At 37.4% G+C, this 20,665-nt stretch overlaps 1 protein-coding gene across 6 annotated transcripts in view; it reads left to right on the forward strand.

Moving 5' to 3' along the window:
• The window catches only part of ZEB2 (zinc finger E-box binding homeobox 2), a 129,809-nt gene that overhangs the window by 102,459 nt on the left and 6,685 nt on the right, over positions 1-20,665 (forward strand). For 4 of the 6 annotated variants that reach the window (XM_047771985.1, XM_047771984.1, XM_047771989.1 and 1 more), the window contains 5 exons: positions 7,321-7,509; positions 8,205-8,419; positions 11,143-11,251; positions 12,141-14,110; positions 16,060-16,240. In XM_047771985.1, coding sequence (XP_047627941.1) covers positions 7,321-7,509; positions 8,205-8,419; positions 11,143-11,251; positions 12,141-14,110; positions 16,060-16,240 — 2,664 coding nt within the window. Of the gene's footprint in view, positions 1-7,320; positions 7,510-8,204; positions 8,420-11,142; positions 11,252-12,140; positions 14,111-16,059; positions 16,241-17,864 lie in introns of all 6 variants that reach the window. The other 2 variants (XM_047771987.1, XM_047771988.1) reach the window with 2 other exon arrangements.

Below are 20,665 nucleotides of genomic sequence, written 5' to 3' on the forward strand. Positions count from 1 at the left end.
CCATGCCTCTATCAGCTATTGAGTATGTAAATGAAAGATTAAAATGGGATGTGATAAATTCAGCGATTAAGCTATGCAAATGTTCTGTAGAAGAAGGGCATGAATTCAGGTTGAGATCATCAGGAAGGGTCCCTGACATGGAAAGAATTCTATGCTGTTTCCCAAAACCCCATTCCTGGATGCCTTATTTACCTAGGGGAGGTGGAGAGCTGGATTCCTAGAGTACTGAGTTAAACTGGACATGTACCAGCATCCCCTGAAGGGATTATTAAAACACAGATTGCTGATTCTGTCTGTCTGGGGTGGGCCCTAAGAATTCGCATTTTGAACAAGTTCCCAGGTAATAATGATGCTGCTGGCCTGGAGACCACATTTTGAAGATCACCGTTCCAGGGCATCCTTAAGCGTCACATGTCTCTACAAAGAGCATATGAAAGAGCATTGAATTACTGGGCAAAAATACCTTACTTCGTAAACCCCTCTAAAATAAAATCATCTGAGTCTTTCCAGTAATATGACAACTCCACAGTTTTAGATTTGAGAGTTATATGAAAGGTAAACACATATGATCTAATTGGGGGATTTTTGTTTGTTTGTTTTAAAGGCTTGGTCTTTGTACCAATACATAGCCATCAAAACTGTCAAAGGGTCAGTAGTCTCTAAATCCCAATATTCACAATCCCCTAATAAACAAAATCTAACTTTAAACTTAGACTCTGTCCCTGACTGGGCTGCTTGGTACTGTTTGGGGAGATATTTGATCCTGCAGAGTACCTCACAGCCCCTTTTGCAACTTTCTCTCCTGAAGCTTTTACACACAGGGAACTATCCCTGGCATCTGTACATGCATGCCCAGGAGAAAGCCATGTCAGCGCAGGCTTGGAGAGACCAGCCCATATGATGTACTAATTCCCAAGAAGAGAAGAAAACTTTGTGGCTTTTTGAATAGCCTTTCTTGGCTTTACACACACCTCTGTAGCAGTCAGAGGCTCCTCTGGGGTTCCCATGTGGCTGTGTAATGAGAAAAAAAATCATCTGCCCTCATAGTTGTTTTTAGATATTTGATGCCAATGTGTATTTTGTAAGCCTTCTGCAGAAAGGCACACATGCACTTTCAATGATAAAATGCTTATATGACATTAATTAGTCAACTTTAAACAAAATAGCCATGAGAATTTACACACCTCAACAAATGCTTAATGTGAGCTTTCTTTAAAAAAATTCAATTCAGATGACTAAATTAAAAATAATTTTCTCCGTTTTCTTATTATCTAAAATGTTTGAAAAGAGACCGTTTTTTCAAAAAGATGATGAATACATTTACCTAGATTTCAGGTCCCTTTGCCTTGACAATTGAAGTGAGTTAAGATAAATACATAATTTCTACAATATACTGAAGAAGTGTGTGTGTGTGTGTGTGTGTGTGTGTACATATGTATCTACATCCCCTGTTATATAGTTATGTATTTATATGTCTGAATATCACAGAATCAAAACCATTTTGTGTACGTGTCTCTATATATGAGACTCATGGAAGTAGGAAGACAGTTCTCAGTCAACTTCATCGTCCTCTCCTCATCCTCAAGCATACCCTTTGGCTCTATCTGTAGGCACTCAATCAGCAGTTCTTAACCAAAGGGATGGATGAATGTTTCCACTCAGATTTTACATTTACTTGCTTCAGCTCCTCTAGACCCTCCAAGATATGTTCTTTTCCAAAAGAATTATTTATTCAGTTTGGTGCTTATTAAAATGGCTTAGTGTAATATTCAAATGTATTTGTTCAATTTTTAAATGAAGATTAAAACCTTGTTGGCTACTAGACCAGTGGTAACAGAGCTTCTATCCTTTTATATGAGCATATGTTTGTTACAAATAAAGAAAATAAATGGTGAGGGAATAAAAGTTAAGAGAAGGAAACAGAAAAGAAGGAATAAGTATCAAGGTTCCATCATAAATGAACTACTTGTCGAAGTGTTACGAATCCCTGAGGAATATCATAAAATGACTCAGTTGTGGTGGGAGTTGACTGATTTGAAGACCAATATATCTCTTTTACTTAGAGATGTGAACATGGCTTGTTTTTTATGCAATAACTTTAAAACTCAGTCCATATGGATATTTATCATTATCTATCCAATAATATCAGTATCTATGATAGACATAGGGTATTTATGAAAATATTGCAAGAGAGACCAACATATTTACAAGAAAATTGAGGCTTTTTTGACTTAAAGGGACCTAGAAATTTACCCTAACAATATTAAAAATACAATTGATTATGAGGAAACACTTTTAATTAATGAAATGCTTTTTTGGAAAGAGAAAACTTTATCTGACCTCAGGGAAGGTTGAGATATTTGCAAGGCATTAGGGTAAATTTTAGGACTAAATGCAAAATCTCTGGAGAAGGTATGAAAAGAAATTACTTGAGGTTTCTTGTGATTTTTTTTTTTTTTTGCTGTGGTTTGATCATAAATACCATGCAAATATCCTTTGTCAGTGTGTTCTGGCAATTCTTCCAAGGAAACCAAGGAGTGAAGAGAATTACAGACAAAAAAAAAAAAAGAAAGAAAGAAAATGAAGTTGATTTTATACTAGAGAAATGCAGTAGGGAATTCTATAACTTTACTTCGTCTCTATGTTTACTACACAGCATTACAAAATCATTGTAAAAACCAAAAAATGCAAACTTCTAAGTAGAATAAAAACCTTCTCCTTCCCAACAGTTTTGAGAGGAGCCAAAATTTAATGCCCATTTGTTCTAGTATTCTAACAATTAGGGTGATTTGGTGTCTAAGTGATTGAAACAGAACATAACCTAAAGTAGAAAAGGGAATTTTTCTGCTCACTGGAAGGACATGGGTACCGCTTGGTCTCAGGAACAGGTAGAAAAGTACTGCCAGGATTTGCCATTTTGTCTCTGGTTTTCTCGGTATATCTGCTTTACTCTCCCTCTTCATAAATCTCTGGATTCTACACAGGATTTTTCAGTTCTTTCATCCTACATCTTATAACTGCAGTCACTTGGAAAAAAAAAATCTGCCTTGGTGCTCTCTTTGGAACCAAGTCCTAAAATCATGGGGAAAGAGTTGACTGAACTCAGTTGGATTCATTGGCTACCACTGAACCAATCAACAGTTCGACCTGGAGAATGGAGGGCTAAGATTGCTTCACTTCAGGTGCAGATGAATCCACTGTAGCTAGGGGAACAAGATCATGAGACAGTGTGGCTTCTGCCTTGAGTACCATAAATTTTGGCAATAGGAACAATGACAAACCATTCCAGGCAAAGGAGAACATTGTGGTGCTGGGCAAGAAAAACATATGTCGCTAGTATCCATAGCAATACCAGGAAGAAACACATTATATCCGTGGTGGTTATACCTAGATCATAGAAGGGTAGTCTCTAACCTACTTAAATGACTCTGCGTATTGAGATTATAACTCAATAACTTAAATGATTAAGTACTGTCTCCTTCATGAAACCCTTTTTGATTACTCATCTGAGCCCTGTCAAACTCTTGAAATTATTACTACAGTTTATCATTAATTGTTCTATAGTTTCTTGAATAGTAGGTCTAAGTTCCTAGCTCAACTGTAAGTATCTTATCATATGCTTACTTTTATTATGACTTCTGCACCAACATTAGTGTTAAGAACATAATTTATTCCCCATTCATTCCATAAATGATTCTTGAGTGCCCGCTAATTTCTAGGCAATATTCGAAGCTCAGGATACAAAGATGATCAAAGATGATCCTTAAAGAGAACACATGATTTGGTATCTTTTGTTCCCATCACACTTGACATAGAAATCTAGGATGGCTAAATTTGATCTAGCAAGTGAATTGCCTCTCCAAATACCAGTAATGTATCTAGATGCAGTTTAGTTTGCCTATCCAGAAAAATCAGAATTTCCCCCCTTTTAAGCCGAAAGGCTATTAATGCAAATCCAATTGAATTTGCATTTGATTACATTTCTGATGGAAACATTCATATGCAAATGAAAATTCATGCAAAGATAGCCAGATAATTCAAATACTTGCTGAAATATCAAGATAAAATTAGGATGATATTCAGTATACATCCATCCATGTTTACTAGGTTACACTAAGGATCTTCAGGTGGGAAAATGTTTTTGAAAAACTTAAATAGTGACTAAACATTTGACAACATTCAAATAGATCTGGATTGAGAAGTTTTTGTTACCTTACTTTCTATGGCTACAGTGCTGAAAAAGTCAGTCCCTGGTCAAATCAGTCAAGTCGTTCAAAACAGGTTCATCTTGTACCCATATATTTTGTCCCTTTTATCTTCTCTTCCCTTTAAAACAAAAGATCATTTTTGATAGATCTGAAGTTATTTTGATGATCCAAAATGATGAACAGATAGTTTATACAAGCTGGCAGTTCTTTCATACTCCCTAGTGACTTAATGGTGTAAGTTAAATGATACCAACACAATCACCACCAATAAGTATCCTCTGAAAACATCCGTGGCAGTAGACTAGAGGAAAAATGATCTTTATCAGTGTCCATCCTCTTCTAAGAAAAGATGTTGAGACTTAAGATTGTAAGAGAAGATTTAAACAAAACTTTAATATATAAAATCCTAATTCACTATTGCACATTCCAAACCCATATTTGAAGGAAGAATGCAATTGCTTTCATTAATATTAACACAAGTTGGAGTGGCAAAAGAGAAAGGTTTGAGATCACAGTATTCAGATGGTTAGCACTTAATTTAATAGTCTACAAAGCATAATGCTCCCCAGTTTCCTTTTATTTGATCCAATGTATTCCTTCATAGTTCCAAGTCTTTTTAGAATTCCCACGTTTCTTGCTTTGGTAAATGTCACTTAAATCCATCAAATTCAAAAAGACTGAACTTAAGGAGAATCTTAGCCTCTCCCTCCTTGGCACACCCAATCCTTTCCCAAATCTAATGATCTTACTATTTAAGTACCTCTCAAATCTAGCTACTTCTTACAGTCTCCATAACCAATTCTTTAACCTTTATCATTTGCCTGATCAATGGCAAGAGACTCCTAAGTGGATTCCCAGAATCTCCTTTTCCCTTCCTACAATCCCTATCACACTGTCATTTTAAAAATGCAGACTGGAGTTCTTGATGTGGTACAGTGGGTTAAGAATCCAACTGCTGGAGTTCCCGTCGTGGCGCAGTGGTTAACGAATCCGACTAGGAACCATGAGGTTGCAGGTTCGGTCCCTGCCCTTGCTCAGTGGGTTAACGATCCGGCGTTGCCGTGAGCTGTGGTGTAGGTTGCAGGCGCGGCTCGGATCCCGCGTTGCTGTGGCTCTGGCGTAGGCCGGTGGCTGCAGCTCTGATTCAACCCCTAGCCTGGGAACCTCCATATGCTGTAGGAGCGGCCCAAGAAATAGCAACAACAACAACAAAAGACAAAAAGACAAAAAAAAAATCCAACTGCAGTGGCATGGGTTGCTGTGGTGGTTCAGATTCTATCTCTGGTTAAAGGATCTGGCGTTGCCACAGCTGCAGCATAAGTTGCAGCTGCAAATTGGATTCAGTTCTTGGCCTGGGAACTTCCATATGCCCAGAGTGCGGCTATTAAAAAAAAAAATGCAGATAATCGCTAAATTCATCCAGTCATTCTTCTTGCTTGATACCCTTCAGTGGCCTCCTATTCCTCTTAGAAGAAAACCCAAATCTTAATAGGGCTAGCACACACTGTAGGGTTTGGTTCCTGCCTTCCTCTCCACCCTTACAACATGCTGCTCCCCTTTCCATACTCTAACAGTGTCCTTTTAGATCCTATAAATGTTCCATGTTCTTTCTGGTCACCACTGCTCTACCTTAGCTTCTAAAGTTAGTTAACTTCATGCTTCTCAATTAAGGCTTTCCTGATCTCCCAGACTTCCTCCAGTTCTCAACAGGTCCCCCTGTTACTCCTATAATACCACTGTACAGCTTTCTTTCATGATGCTTATCTTAGTTTGTAAGATCTATTTTTGAGAGAGTATCAGTTGTATTGATCAATCTCAAGGCTTCCTGGGGAATGAGGCTGGATTGTTTTTTGCTTATCCAAACAAGACATGATGCTTGTCACATACCAGGCATTCAGTAAATACTTGATTAATTGAAGGTTCCACTTTCTATACTCTTAGCAGTTCATAACAGGAAAGCCAAAAATAAAAATAAAAATTGACTGGCTTGCTTGAACACCACCCTGCCACAAATTTCCTGGGAAATTAGGATGGCAAGTACTATAATATCTTTTATGACAGAGAAGGTAAGGTAAAGAATATAGTGGAATCAAGGTTAACTGCTCTCAAAAACTATGGCTCCACCATTACTTGTACTGGCAGAAGGCTCTTTTTCACTTACTTCTGGTAGAGAAAAATGTGGCCGCCATTCTCCCAACACTGTCTTGTGCACAAAAGTTTTTACTTAGGATATTTAAGCCACTACTTATTTCATAAACATATCTACAAATTTCAAATAGACAGTCTTGTGACACAAGTAGCTAAAATTGATTTACAACTATTATTCGTATCATGGGAATAGAGTCATAGCTATACAAGTTAAATATCATATAAAAATCACACAACAGTATAGTCACTTTCTTAATTCCGTCTGCTACTTTTTATTTTGTATCTATCAGTGTGAGTTTAATTTTATTTTCAGCAGCTTTAAAATACTGAGCTAAACACCGAAATTTTAAGGAAAGATAAACTCCCACATTCCATGATTTTTTAACAAAGTCCCATTATTATCTCTCTAGGAATATCTTTCCTTTTGCATCTCTCTCTGACTGTATAATCCTAGTGGTCTGTGATGTTCAGAGAGTGAAGCGTTAAAAGCTTATATTTGGCAACAGGATGTATATGTGGTTAGAGGAATGTTAAGTTTAGTGGACTATAAAAATTAAATATACCTTTCTTAAAAGGAAGTTTTATATAGACCATTAAAGTAGCTTTGAGCTCATGCTATCTCTCATGTTTGCGGATCTTGGAATATAGTTCTTTTTTGTTAATTTTCCCTGAAAAATACTTAAAATTTTCTTTCATTCTTTGTGACTCATACAGACTAGTGTTCCAGGAAGAGGAAAATAAAATATGCCCATGTAACTTAAAGCAAAGTGTCCTCTCCTCTTTTTTGGCATATATTATGAGAATAAGCATTCAGTCAGTAACTGGTCATCTTCAACACTTCCTACAAATCAGCTAGGTACTGGTTATCTTTTTTGCAAGTCAGTGTGTCTTACGGTGAAGGCAGTCATGGGTTTCTAGGAAAAAGGCCTTGAAAAGACATTTCGTCTCCTTTTTACCGTTTCAGTTAAGAATGCAAATTGCACATCAGACTTTGAGGAATACTTTGCCAAAAGAAAACTGGAGGAACGAGATGGCCATGCAGTCAGCATCGAAGAGTACCTTCAGCGCAGTGACACAGCCATTATTTACCCAGAAGCCCCTGAGGAGCTGTCTCGCCTTGGCACGCCAGAGGCCAATGGGCAGGAAGAAAATGGTGAGGCTGTAATTCATTTTTAGCCACGATGCTGACCTCTGCAGCTGTTACAATTACAAATGCACTACATGCCTGGGTGTTTACCTTAAAATTTGAAGAACAGCTGCAGAGGCATGGAATTTCATGAGCAAAGATTAGAACTGTAATTTTAGGGTATTGTGAAATTTTTTTGTCAGCAAATTTGTGTCATCTGTACATCCAATAAAGAACAAGAACAATTAGAGCCTATTTCTAAGAGATAAAAATATCTAAATTGATTCCTATCTTTCCAAAATATTTCACTTTTGAGGAGAAAAAAAAAGTTTAGAAATACTGACCCTGACCTTTCCTTCTTCTTTCCGGGGACACCTGAAAAGCTCCTCCACTCTGTGAATTCCTGGGTCACATGTGACTAAAGGTTTGCTACGAACTGTCAGTCACCTAAAGAGAATTTCCTCATTTATCAGCTGTTTAAATTCTCCCCCAAACGCTCCAGTAATTAATTAATTTTCCAGCGCAGTGTGAGCTGATTCCGACAAGTCTGTGCTGGGTGTGCGAGGGGACCTGCATGCGGGGAGGCCACGTGTGATGATGGCACTCTCGTGGAGCAGATTGCAGTGATTCCTGTCACACCATCCCGGGCAGTCAGCCCATTAGCTGCCATTGATTTACTGACCTTTTGGCCCGCTTCTCTCCCTCTCGTCTCTCGGCTACAGACCTGCCACCTGGAACTCCAGATGCTTTTGCCCAACTGCTGACCTGCCCCTACTGCGACCGGGGCTACAAGCGCTTGACATCGCTGAAGGAGCACATCAAGTATCGCCACGAGAAGAATGAGGAGAACTTCTCCTGCCCTCTTTGTAGCTACACGTTTGCCTACCGCACCCAGCTCGAGCGGCATATGGTGACGCACAAGCCAGGCACAGATCAGGTGGGGGGTTGGTTTTAAGTGATTTCTTTCTATAATAACCCCTTAGAGAAACGATATTGCTTTGATTGGCAATCATTATTAATTTTTCATGGCATTTTGAAGATGCAGATCTTTTAATGGTAATAGCTTTAATTGAGGTCTAAATGATTTTTTGATGGTCTCTTCTAATATGATTTAATAGTCTTATGTTCACGATCGAATGAGTGTGTTAATTTCTAATTTAGAAATTTTATTTGCACTTTAACTTGACTTTAGTTTCATCTTTATGTTCCACAAAAAGTGAATGAAATTGTAGCATTTTAATTATACAATATTAAACATCTCAGCAATTTTAATTCCATTTTTCACCTAGTTTTACTTAGAAATTTTTTCTCTTCATATACGATCCAAGTCATAGTAAAAGGAGTGTGTATTTTTTTCGTTGGTCACATAACATCTTCAATTACTTAGACTGTTTTCACAAGCTGCTACTAGTTTATGAAATCTAATTAAGTGTTTTAAGGAAAATCAAAAAAGCATCTAATGTGTATGCATATCTATATGAAGTAAACTGGATTAATACTAAAATGTTAGATACACAATAAAAATGATCCCTTCTTGATATGATGCATCTTTGTTGCTAAGTCTTAAAACTGCCCTGCCTCTTTTGGCTTACTTGTGTTAAAAATAAAAACTATCTTGAACAGGTTAGCATAGCTTCTTAAATCCTTAAAATGATGGAATAGGATTCATTCATAGTCTCCCCTAAATGCTTTATCAAAACTGTTCTTTCTGTTCCCCTGGGAGCATTGACTGCAGATTGATATTATGGTAACAGAAGAGGTCTGCCTTAAGTCCCAACAACTAGCCCTACAAACCTGGAACCACCCTGTATAAAGCCTGATACCATATTTGTTTTTAAAATTATTGAACAGGATATTCTCTAAAATTCTTATGTTTCTTTTTTATGGGCGTTATTCTCTTTGAATCAGGAAGATGAGAATAAGCAAACACGATCAAGCAATGGTGATGATACTAGATTATGGAATTTCACTCTTCTAAGAAAACAGCTTATGTAAATCATTTCTATCTGATTGAACTTGTCACCTGAATATTTTTCAAAGTTCAGTTATAAAAACTATGCTTACATAGTTACACTTATGTAACAGTTTATCTTCCTTTGCTTATGTGCATAAAAACTCCAGGAAAAAAAAAAGTGCCTAGATATTTGTCTAGCATAACTGCTTTAAATTTCACATGCAGAAGTGTGATTGTGTTGGCGCATTATGAATGGTAGCTTTGGTGTTGAAAAGTCCCCTCATTTGCTCATGGCATTTACAATTAGTAAATTAAAATGATTGTATCATATTAACAGTGGCACAACTAAAGTTTATAGTAGTCCTCTGAGGGCTGTGGGGGGAGACAAAGCAGCTGTTGCTGTTTGTTTATGCAACTCAGCAACATATGAGCGCTGGTCCCTCAATGGCGCTCGGCGGGCTGGGCTCCGCTTGATCTTTGAAGGTTGCTGCTGTTTGAACAAACCTCCCTGTGTCCCATGTAACACCATCTGTCTCACTAGGAATGTGGGAAGATTCAGCACACCCTAGCAGTTGTCATACCGTTTCTGTGCTGTCTTTTTGCAAAAGGCTTTTGTGTCATTGCTGCTTGAAAAAGGCTGGCCTCCTACCTTAAGCATCCAGAGTGGATGACTGTCTTTCTTTCCTTCTTTCTTTCTTTCTTCTTTCTTTCTTTCTTTCTTTCTTTCTTTCTTTCTTTCTTTCTTTCTTTCTTTCTTTTTCTTCCTTCCTTCCTTCCTTCCTTCCTTCCTTCCTTCCTTCCTTCCTTTCTTTCTCTTTCCTTCCTTCCTTCCCTCCTTCCTTTTCAGAATTTGAAGCCACAGTGCTTTTTTCTCCCTTGTTCAAAAAAGGTCAGCTGTGTTTGATTATATCTTTGCTCCTTTTAACTTGTCTTTTCAAAAACTTTTCTTTTTCATCCCTACTCCCTAGCACACTACTAAAAAGGAAAATGACAAGTCGGTGAAGTCTCTTCTACTGGCCTATGATAAAACTGCCCAAGCAGCTCTAACCCATGATGTTGTCTTTGATGAATGAATCAAATCTTATATGCAATATCTTAGGAAAAACAGTATTTATAGTCACTACTAGCACAGTGAATGGAGTATTTAAACATGCTTATCATGTAATGAAATATTTATATTCAAGGGTTTTTTTTTCATTATGTGCACTTTTTCTTTTTAAAATTTGATATTGCTTCAGTATGAGATATACTTTTACATTCGTATAGAAATTTGATAAAATCAGTTACTTGTGTGGGGGAGGTTTGCGGGGGGAGGCTATTTAGGATTTTGAGGAAAATATTTATTTTTTTCCTTGACGAAATAGTTGCATTTCTTAGAATGTGCAGTGAACACAGAGAACCACAAACATCTTTGCAATTATGCTTTCTCATCTCCAACAGCTCAAAGAAACATTTTGGAAAAGAGACTACAGAGATGATTCTAAAGCAAGTGTTGGATGCGCATGTGAAAGCACTTTTTTTTATTTGTTCCAATTTTATTGCCAACATTATCACTTTTATTGCAACTCCGAAAGACTGGGCAAATAAATAAACATGCACTCAAACCTTTTGGCCTGTCTGAAAATAGAGGCCTTTTAAAAATATTTGTAACAAATTTCCTTTGTTCCTCCTGCACAAAACTGATGTCAGTCTCTCTCCTTTTATAGCACCAAATGCTGACCCAAGGAGCAGGTAATCGCAAGTTCAAATGCACAGAGTGCGGCAAGGCCTTCAAATATAAACACCATCTGAAAGAACACCTGCGAATTCACAGTGGTGAGTAGCAGAGAGGCTGGTGCTCACATTTGCATTTGGTTTCATTAGGGGCATTTTTTAAAGATTGTGTAAAATTTACACAATCCTGTTTGTAGCTTTTTGGAACTACCCATTTATTTCATAAGCTGTATTTGCCTATTTTGTCTTCATGAGACTTATGGTACTGCCAACAGCTCTACTAATAAGAAGAGGAGTGCTTATACTTCTTAAAAATTGCAAATGCTTTGATTTGCTATATAAATCTAGAAGCTCCTTTTTGTCCCTATAAAAACTCTTCTGCAGATTAAATGTTTTTGACCTGAAGAAACTTAGCTTGAAAGATACCCAACCTTGAAAGAAAAATATTGAAGAATTTTGGATAAGAGCTTTTGTATGATAAGTGTTCCTTGATTCCTGAGAGCTGTAGATTACAAAACAACATCTTATCACTGAGATTTCTTCTTTATAACTATTTTGATAACTCTGCTAAGCATTTTATTACCAAATTGGATGCTATTCAAAGAACTAGTTGGACTGGTAGAATCAATGGGATCTTCACAGAGTTGATTAAAGCCATGGCTACACTTCCCTTTAAATACTGTGACATCTTTATTGTGCTATTGACCACACATTAATCTGACACTCTGTTTAAATAGGAGCCTGCCGATGGCAAGACAAGATTTGGGATCTTGGCTGAAAAAGGCACAGATAGCCCTCACCTTCCACTGCTAACATCTTGAATTATGTCCTCCCAGGGTAGATAAAACCCAGAAACAGTTATGGCCACATAATTCTAAACTAAGCACTAGAATGTAGAGGTGCTCCATCGTGATCCTTTCTTGCCTTAGTAGACAATCTCAGTTGTTCCCCAATCAAAGAAATGTAACGTTAATATTAATTGTCATTTTAGGTGAAAAACCATACGAGTGCCCAAACTGCAAGAAACGCTTCTCCCATTCTGGTTCCTACAGTTCACACATCAGCAGCAAGAAATGTATTGGTTTAATCTCTGTAAACGGGCGAATGAGAAACAATATCAAGACGGGTTCCTCCCCTAACTCTGTTTCTTCTTCTCCTACTAATTCAGCCATTACCCAGTTACGAAACAAGTTGGAGAATGGAAAACCACTCAGTATGTCTGAGCAAACAGGCTTACTTAAAATTAAAACAGAACCACTAGACTTCAATGACTATAAAGTTCTTATGGCCACACATGGGTTTAGTGGCACTAGTCCCTTTATGAATGGTGCACTGGGAGCCACCAGCCCTTTAGGAGTTCATCCATCTGCTCAGAGTCCAATGCAGCACTTAGGTGTAGGGATGGAAGCCCCTTTACTTGGATTTCCCACAATGAATAGTAATTTAAGTGAGGTACAAAAGGTTCTACAGATTGTGGACAACACAGTTTCCAGGCAAAAAATGGACTGCAAGACTGAAGAAATTTCAAAGTTGAAAGGTTATCACATGAAGGATCCATGCACTCAACCTGAGGAACAAGGTGTTACGTCTCCTAATATCCCACCTGTAGGTCTTCCAGTAGTGAGTCATAATGGTGCCACTAAAAGTATTATTGACTACACGTTAGAAAAAGTCAATGAAGCCAAAGCTTGCCTCCAGAGCTTGACTACTGACTCAAGGAGACAGATCAGTAATATAAAGAAAGAAAAGCTACGTACATTAATAGATTTGGTCACTGATGACAAAATGATTGAGAACCACAACATATCCACTCCATTCTCATGCCAGTTCTGTAAAGAAAGTTTTCCTGGCCCCATTCCTTTGCATCAGCATGAACGTTACCTTTGTAAGATGAATGAAGAGATTAAAGCAGTCCTGCAACCTCATGAAAACATTGTCTCCAACAAAGCCGGAGTTTTTGTTGATAATAAAGCCCTCCTCTTGTCATCTGTACTTTCTGAGAAAGGAATGACAAGCCCCATCAACCCATACAAGGACCACATGTCTGTACTTAAAGCATATTATGCTATGAACATGGAGCCCAATTCTGATGAACTGCTGAAAATTTCCATTGCTGTGGGCCTTCCTCAGGAATTTGTGAAGGAATGGTTTGAGCAACGAAAAGTCTACCAGTACTCAAATTCCAGGTCACCATCACTGGAAAGGAACTCCAAACCGTTAGTTCCCAACAGTAACCCTCCCACAAAAGACTCTTTATTACCCAGGTCTCCTGTAAAACCTATGGACTCTATCACATCACCATCTATAGCAGAACTCCACAACAGTGTTACGAATTGTGATCCTCCTCTCAGGCTAACTAAACCTTCCCATTTTACCAATATTAAACCAGTTGAAAAATTGGACCACTCAAGGAGTAATACTCCATCTCCTTTAAATCTTTCCTCCACATCTTCTAAAAACTCCCACAGTAGTTCTTACACTCCAAACAGCTTCTCTTCTGAGGAGCTCCAGGCTGAGCCTTTGGACTTGTCATTACCAAAACAAATGAAAGAACCCAAAAGTATTATAGCCACAAAGAACAAAACAAAAGTTGGCAGCATAAATTTAGACCATAACAGTGTTTCTTCATCATCTGAAAACTCAGATGAACCTCTGAACTTGACTTTTATCAAGAAGGAGTTTTCAAATTCAAATAATCTGGACAACAAAAGCACTAACCCAGTGTTCGGCATGAACCCATTTAGTGCCAAACCTTTATACACAGCTCTCCCTCCACAAAGCGCATTTCCCCCTGCCACTTTCATGCCACCCGTCCAGACAAGCATCCCTGGGCTACGACCATACCCGGGACTGGATCAGATGAGCTTCCTACCGCACATGGCCTATACTTACCCAACTGGAGCAGCTACTTTCGCTGATATGCAGCAAAGGAGAAAGTATCAGCGGAAACAAGGATTTCAGGTAATGAGATGTGTCTTTTTGTTCTGAAAAGAGGAGATGAAAATTGTATCCTGTATGTGCATGTAGGGGAAAAAATGTAGTGTGGTGCTTTCAGCAAAAATAGAAGAGTGTCTTTTAACTTGAGTCTAAAACTGAGTGGACTAAGTGAATAAATGGAGAAGTAGTGGAATGCTGTATCATGTAGGCATGTTTGCCTTAAAAAAGATAAAGAACTTAATATTTGTTTTTGAGATTTATTTAGATTGATCCACCTGCTTTCAGAGTTACACACTGATATGAATATTTGGTAGGACTTGCATAGATGCTAAACATTAACCTTTATAACAGTCACATATTCTTAGAGATGTTCACAAGTTGCAAAAATGCATATATAAATTTGATATGCACTTCATTTTATAGAGAACAGTTTATCTGGAAGTGTTTTAAAGATATTTTGTATATTCCACATGATTTCCTTGGTAGCTTTCAAACTAGCAAATCATTTCAGGTTTTTCAAATACCAAAGCAGGTATGTCTTAACATCGTGGAATATAATCCTAGTTTGCAAAATAGGAGCATAAGTAGCAGTGCACCTCTGTAACAGCTGTTCCAGTATTCCAGTTTACAGTTCGTCTGCCCTCTTTGTAAATGTATTTAAGCCTATTTAATCTCCTCTAATATTAATTAGTGCAAACGTAGTTCTAAGAAAACTGAACTTGACTAGCAAATGGAAATGTATGTTATCATGCAAGTTTGCACTCTTTTGGATCAAGACAAAATAAATATCAAGAAATTTAATAATTTACTGATCCACATTCATTATTGCTCAGTGCTGAAGGCTGTTTTAACATAGATAGAACATTGATAAAAAGTGTTATTAATATTCCCTATTTCAAATTAGAAAATTAAATATAAAAATATTGCTTGAGGCCTTTAGTTGGTAGACATACATTTAAATAGATTGCATAATAATAACATTTTGTACCTAAATATAAAATTCAATTAAAATGGGGTTTCTACAGCTACAGATCATTTCTAAAGTTAAGCACACTGGAAAATACACACATTCTGATGTTTAATTTTCACTCAGGGATATTTCCTGATAGAAGGAAAATTAAGGATTTGGGAGAAATTTATGTTTTCCTCACCTTCACCATGGACCATTTTCTATCCTTGAAAAACAATAAGCACTACCACCCAGGGCAGAGAAGGTTTATATTTTTGTTGAAATGAGAAACATGGAGTTCTCATTGTGGCTTAGCAAATGAATCTGACTAGTATCCGCAAGGACACAGGTTCAATCCCTGGCCTTGCTCAGTGGGTTAAGGATCCAGCGTTGCCATGAGCTGTAGTGTAGGTCGCAGACATGGCTTGGATCCTGCGTTGTGTGGCTGTATCATAGGTCAGCAGCTACAGCTCCATTTCAACCCCTAGCCTAGGAACCTCCATATGCTGTGGGTGCGGCCCTAAAAAAGACAAAAAAAAAAGTAAATGTTTATGGAAAGTAGTAGTTTTTTTTTGGGTTTTTTTTTTGGTTTTTTGTTTTTTTTAAAAAAAAACACGAAACTGGGAGTTCCCATCGTAGCTCAGTGGTTGATGAATCCAACTAGGAACCATGAAGTTGCAGATTCTATCCCTGGCCTTGCTTAGTGGGTTAAGGATCTGGCGTTGCTGTGAGCTGCAGTGTAGGTCACAGACGTGGCTCGGATCCTGCGTTGCTATGACTCTGGCGTAGGCCAGCAGCTACAGCTCCAATTAGACCCCTAGCCTGGGAACCTCCATATGCCATGGGAGCAGCCCCAGAAAAGGCAAAAACACAAAAAAAATAAAATGAAATAAAAAATAAATTTAAAAAAACTATCAATTCATAGCAAGCGCTTCTGAGATTCTTCAAATATCAGCCAACGCAAAGTTGTTTGGTATAAACACAAAGAGAAGAGACTGTGTTGAACTGTGTGATTATATCACAGGGAGAATTGCTTGATGGAGCACAAGACTACATGTCAGGCCTAGATGACATGACAGACTCCGACTCCTGTCTGTCTCGAAAGAAGATCAAGAAGACAGAGAGTGGCATGTATGCATGTGACTTATGTGACAAGACATTCCAGAAAAGCAGTTCCCTTCTGCGACATAAATACGAACACACAGGTATGAGTGACTTTGACTAGCTAGTTAGAGCTTCCCGGCCTGCTGTACATTTCATAATATTTAATGAGTACACTTGTGCAACATAAGATGTAGCATATGCTGATGCCTTCAACAAGGAAGAAATAATGCTTTTGCCTAGCTCAGTAGGACTTTTTTGTTGCCTGTTTATTGGATCATTCATGTGTTTATGAGAGTGCTTGTCTTATATATTTCGAGTTAGTCTGTACATCAAATTCACAAATCATGTCAAAGTTATATTTCAATGGACAGGGTGATGAAATGGCATGACACAAGCCACCTATAAAAAATGTCTTCAAATTCTTAAGCTGTGAGGAACCTATCTGTAGACAAACTTAACAATAAAATAATTTAGTCAATGCTGTATTCTTTTCATCAATGAAACATCAAGTCAGCCATGATTTGGGGGTGATACTGCTTGGTTTTTATAAATTGGCCATATTTTGAATAAATTAAAAGTGTTAGTACTGTGAAAGAAGAGACTAAGTAAATAATAGGCCAGATGAGCTACTGAAATTACTAGTAATAGAAGGCTGAAATACAACTTTCTAAACTTAGTTTATTTCTAAATTCATGTATTCCTAATTGGGAAGGATTATACAGGGTTGCCAAGATAGCAGCCTATTTCTTCCCTATAAGTACAGAGATAGTGGGTTAATTTTTATAATGAAAGGTGAAGTTCCATAAGGTGAAGCAGTATTAGTTCCCACAGTCCAAGGTCTGATCTGCAAGTCCAGGATGGAGCTCCACCAGGGCTGCCCACCACCCTTCCACCTTTAACCACAAAATAACTCTGCTTCTCCTATTCCTAACCCATCTCCAACTTTTCGCCACTAGAAATTTGTCATGCTGTACTAGCCCTAGCTGGGAAAAGAAAGCATGTAAGATCACAATCAAAATACTGACATGGATAATTATAGGAAAATTCTCATTTTTAAATCAGGATGCCCAGTATGAAATATTTCAGTATAGAGGAAAAAAATTGAACCTAATATTAATGCTTTGAGGGGAAAAGTGATGAAGAGACAAAAAAGAAAAAGAAGAAAGAAGGAAAAGAAAAGGGAACGTGAATACTTCCTGTCACATTTTGTCTGTATAAATATGTGGCACCCTTGTTGGTAATTGAAAACTCTCCCTGGGAGGCATTTGTACTGATCTCTTCTTCCTCACTGGGCATATGCAGAAGGCAGTACAAAGGACCACAATCCACCAGAGGATGGGGGAGGGTTGGGCGAGTTTTTTTAACATCAAGTGTGGAGGGTATTTGTGAAGAGAACAAGGTTGATAAATAACAGCGCCCTTACTCAAACAAGCTCAGTTTTCTTATATTCAATGGTCCGATACTAATTGCTGCTATTTCAAAAGTTCCACTAATAATACTTTAAAGGCAACCTAATTTGAATAACAGATTCCAACAATTTTTATACCTGTGTGACATAATTCAGTGTTTGACATGTGAAAATTTCCTTACATTTGTCTCTTATCATAGATATCAGTAGATATTTGCTTTACTACCAAGTCCTATTTAAGTATTATAAAGATGTTTTCATACTTGAATTTACTTTAATATCTTAACCTCAAATATATTTTGTATTTCATTATTCAGCTATAATAGGCACATCATTGACGGCATCTTTCCCTCTCTGATTGGTTTTATTATATGACCATATGCAAACTATCATTTACTACATGGTGAGTGCAAGTTTTATTTTAGTGAGGGACGTCATGAATATTGACATTCAGTCAATATCTTTATTTCTTATAAGTATATAAACTTCAGAGGTGTATAGATAGTTGAGAGACCCCAAAGTTGACAAACACAAATATGCATTATCAATCTAAAAAATATACTGCATTTTAAAAAACAAAATTAAAATGTTTGGGTCCTTTAAGACGTAAGAAGATCAGCTGCCTAGAAACATTGTCTAGTGACAAGATGCTAACCATCCAATGGTTTCTCTTAACATGTGATTAATTATCCCCCTGTTGGCCTCCCAGCTTGTCAAATTTCCAGTGTGTTAACTTTTTGGCGTCTTGACCAAACATCTCATGACATTACTACTGTCAACGTATTAGGTTCCATCAAAGTGAAGTTCTTCATGAATTTTCTATCACTATAATATATGTGGAAATGTAGTTCATTTTCCTTCCCTAATTGGGCCCCACACATCTTTTTTTTTTTGTTTATATTAAGCACCAGTAATACTTTGAGAATGTGTTAATATGAAAATTGTTAAGTGAGAACAATCTTTGGGTTGATTGATTCTCAAGTTGGGAAATGAAGTTGAATGGTCATTTGATTATGTGTTGATTACGAATGTGTCATTGATAATGGGTGTTTGTTACGTCTGTCTACAATTTAATATATATAGACTAGTTTAAAATAAGAAGGAAATTATGAGCTACTTATTCTTGAGACCCTGTGCTCTTTTACCCCTTTTAATTTATGTCCTAGGCAGACACCAAAGATACAATGCCTAATTCTCCTTACCAGTGGCTCATTGCTTGCTTGCTTTTCCTAGGGACTGAGACTGAAACAGAGGAAGGAAACACTACATAAATGCTGATTTAAGTAGGATTCATTGTCACAAACAAGGACTGGGAAATTAAAAATCTGAAATCCCTGTTAGGCACTGTAAAGAACTCACTTATATTCCACTAAAATTTAAATCTGACATTTATTGAGTACTTTACTGAGCAATTGTGGTAGGTGCTCTTAAACCCATTTTATTTAGAAAGGTAATAAAAATATTTCTACTTTTGAGTGCAGTTGAAGTTTTAAATAAATTACCAGCCAGTTTTCTTTCTCAGTTATATGATAATATTTTTCATACCACGAACCTTCCATTTATTAACTTCAGTTATTCTAGCTGTGAGGTGAATCATGAACCTTGATATTAGACAAAAAAATTTACTCTGAAAATGTTTTGACTCCCTCAGTATCAGTTTAGATGTTTTTTTCTGAATCTTGTTCAGGTGTAAACTTAATCCCAGGACACCTTGATTTGAATCAGGTAAACCAATCAAACAAGTTAAAAAGAGATAAATGACCAAGTCAGTTCCTATTTAAACTGAATTTATTCAGTGCTTACCAGGGAAATTTCTGGAGATGAGTAGAATATTTAGTGCAAGGTGTAAGTCAAAACTTCCTGCCCTCTGCTCCTAAATTCTGTCCTTTGCATGATATAATAGTTAAACATTGACCTCTTTTAGGCTGTCAGTTCATAGTGTAGAATTAATGTATTTCTATTATAAGCATATTATTTATTATCAAAGGGAATCTCTGAAAATCAATTCCCTGTGACCATGGAATATCTTTACCTTAGAATGCAGTTCAGTGGGCAGCCCCCAAGCCTTTCTAACAGGCCTTGAACTTGTCCTCTGGAATGCTCATTCTCTCAGGACACTGTTTTGTGTGTTGTTCCTTTGGAAAAAAGAGACTACATAATCTGTGATGATCACCCAAAATTATTCACACAGCCGATCCATGCAGTGACCCAACTGATTGATATTTTTGAACCCTTGAGCTGCTGAGACATTAGTACCTAAGGGACATTATAGGACAGTTCTACCTATGTAGCAACTAAAGAATTAAGAAAGTTTTCATCTGCAATTTCTCTTCTCTCTATTCAGATTCATTCTATCCACGTACTCTGGTCCCGATGCATGCAGCTCACTTATTAAGCATATATTAATGAGCACAAATAAAAATATGAAACATTCATTGGTTACTATGTGGGGTCCTTGAACTAAACACTCTACCTGCATTGTCTCCTTTACTCGTTATGCCCACTCTACAAGTTAAGTGCCCAAATGCTATCTCTTTTACCAACAAGGACCCTGATGCTTGGAGAAGTTATCATGTATAGACTGCACACATAGTCGCAGAAGAAGGATTTGAACCCAGGCAATCAGATTCTAGAATCCATCTCCCCTACCTTGCACTGCATCATCCTGCCTCTTTGAATGACTTGCCACTGTCAGAAACATCTCAGTCTTGCTCCTGATAGCATTTTTTAAAGATCCAAGTATGTGCAAGAGAGACCAAATACATATATAGTGACTTGAGGTTTTCTGGAAGGCAAATTCTGTCTTTTTCCCAAGTGCACTTCTGCTTCCTTTTAAATTACCTTCCCACCGGGTGGTCCTGTCAGATGGAAAAGCACACTATCTTTCCAAACTCTTGGCACTCTATTGAAATTCTCTGCTCTGCTATCCAGTTTACCTCATGCAAAACATCTTTTCCAAAAGTCGAGGAGTGGTTCTTGGCGTAGTTTGAATTACACTTCTTTTCTTCAGACTGTTGACTTCCTCGAAGCAGAGTACTAGAATCTTCTTTATTTCCATTACAGTGAAGAGCAACCAAAAAATACCTTTCCAGTTTTTCCTCCTATAGGTAAATAATTT

The sequence above is a fragment of the Phacochoerus africanus genome, chromosome 3 (genome assembly GCF_016906955.1).
Source record: "Phacochoerus africanus isolate WHEZ1 chromosome 3, ROS_Pafr_v1, whole genome shotgun sequence".
Classification (NCBI taxonomy): domain Eukaryota; kingdom Metazoa; phylum Chordata; class Mammalia; order Artiodactyla; family Suidae; genus Phacochoerus; species Phacochoerus africanus.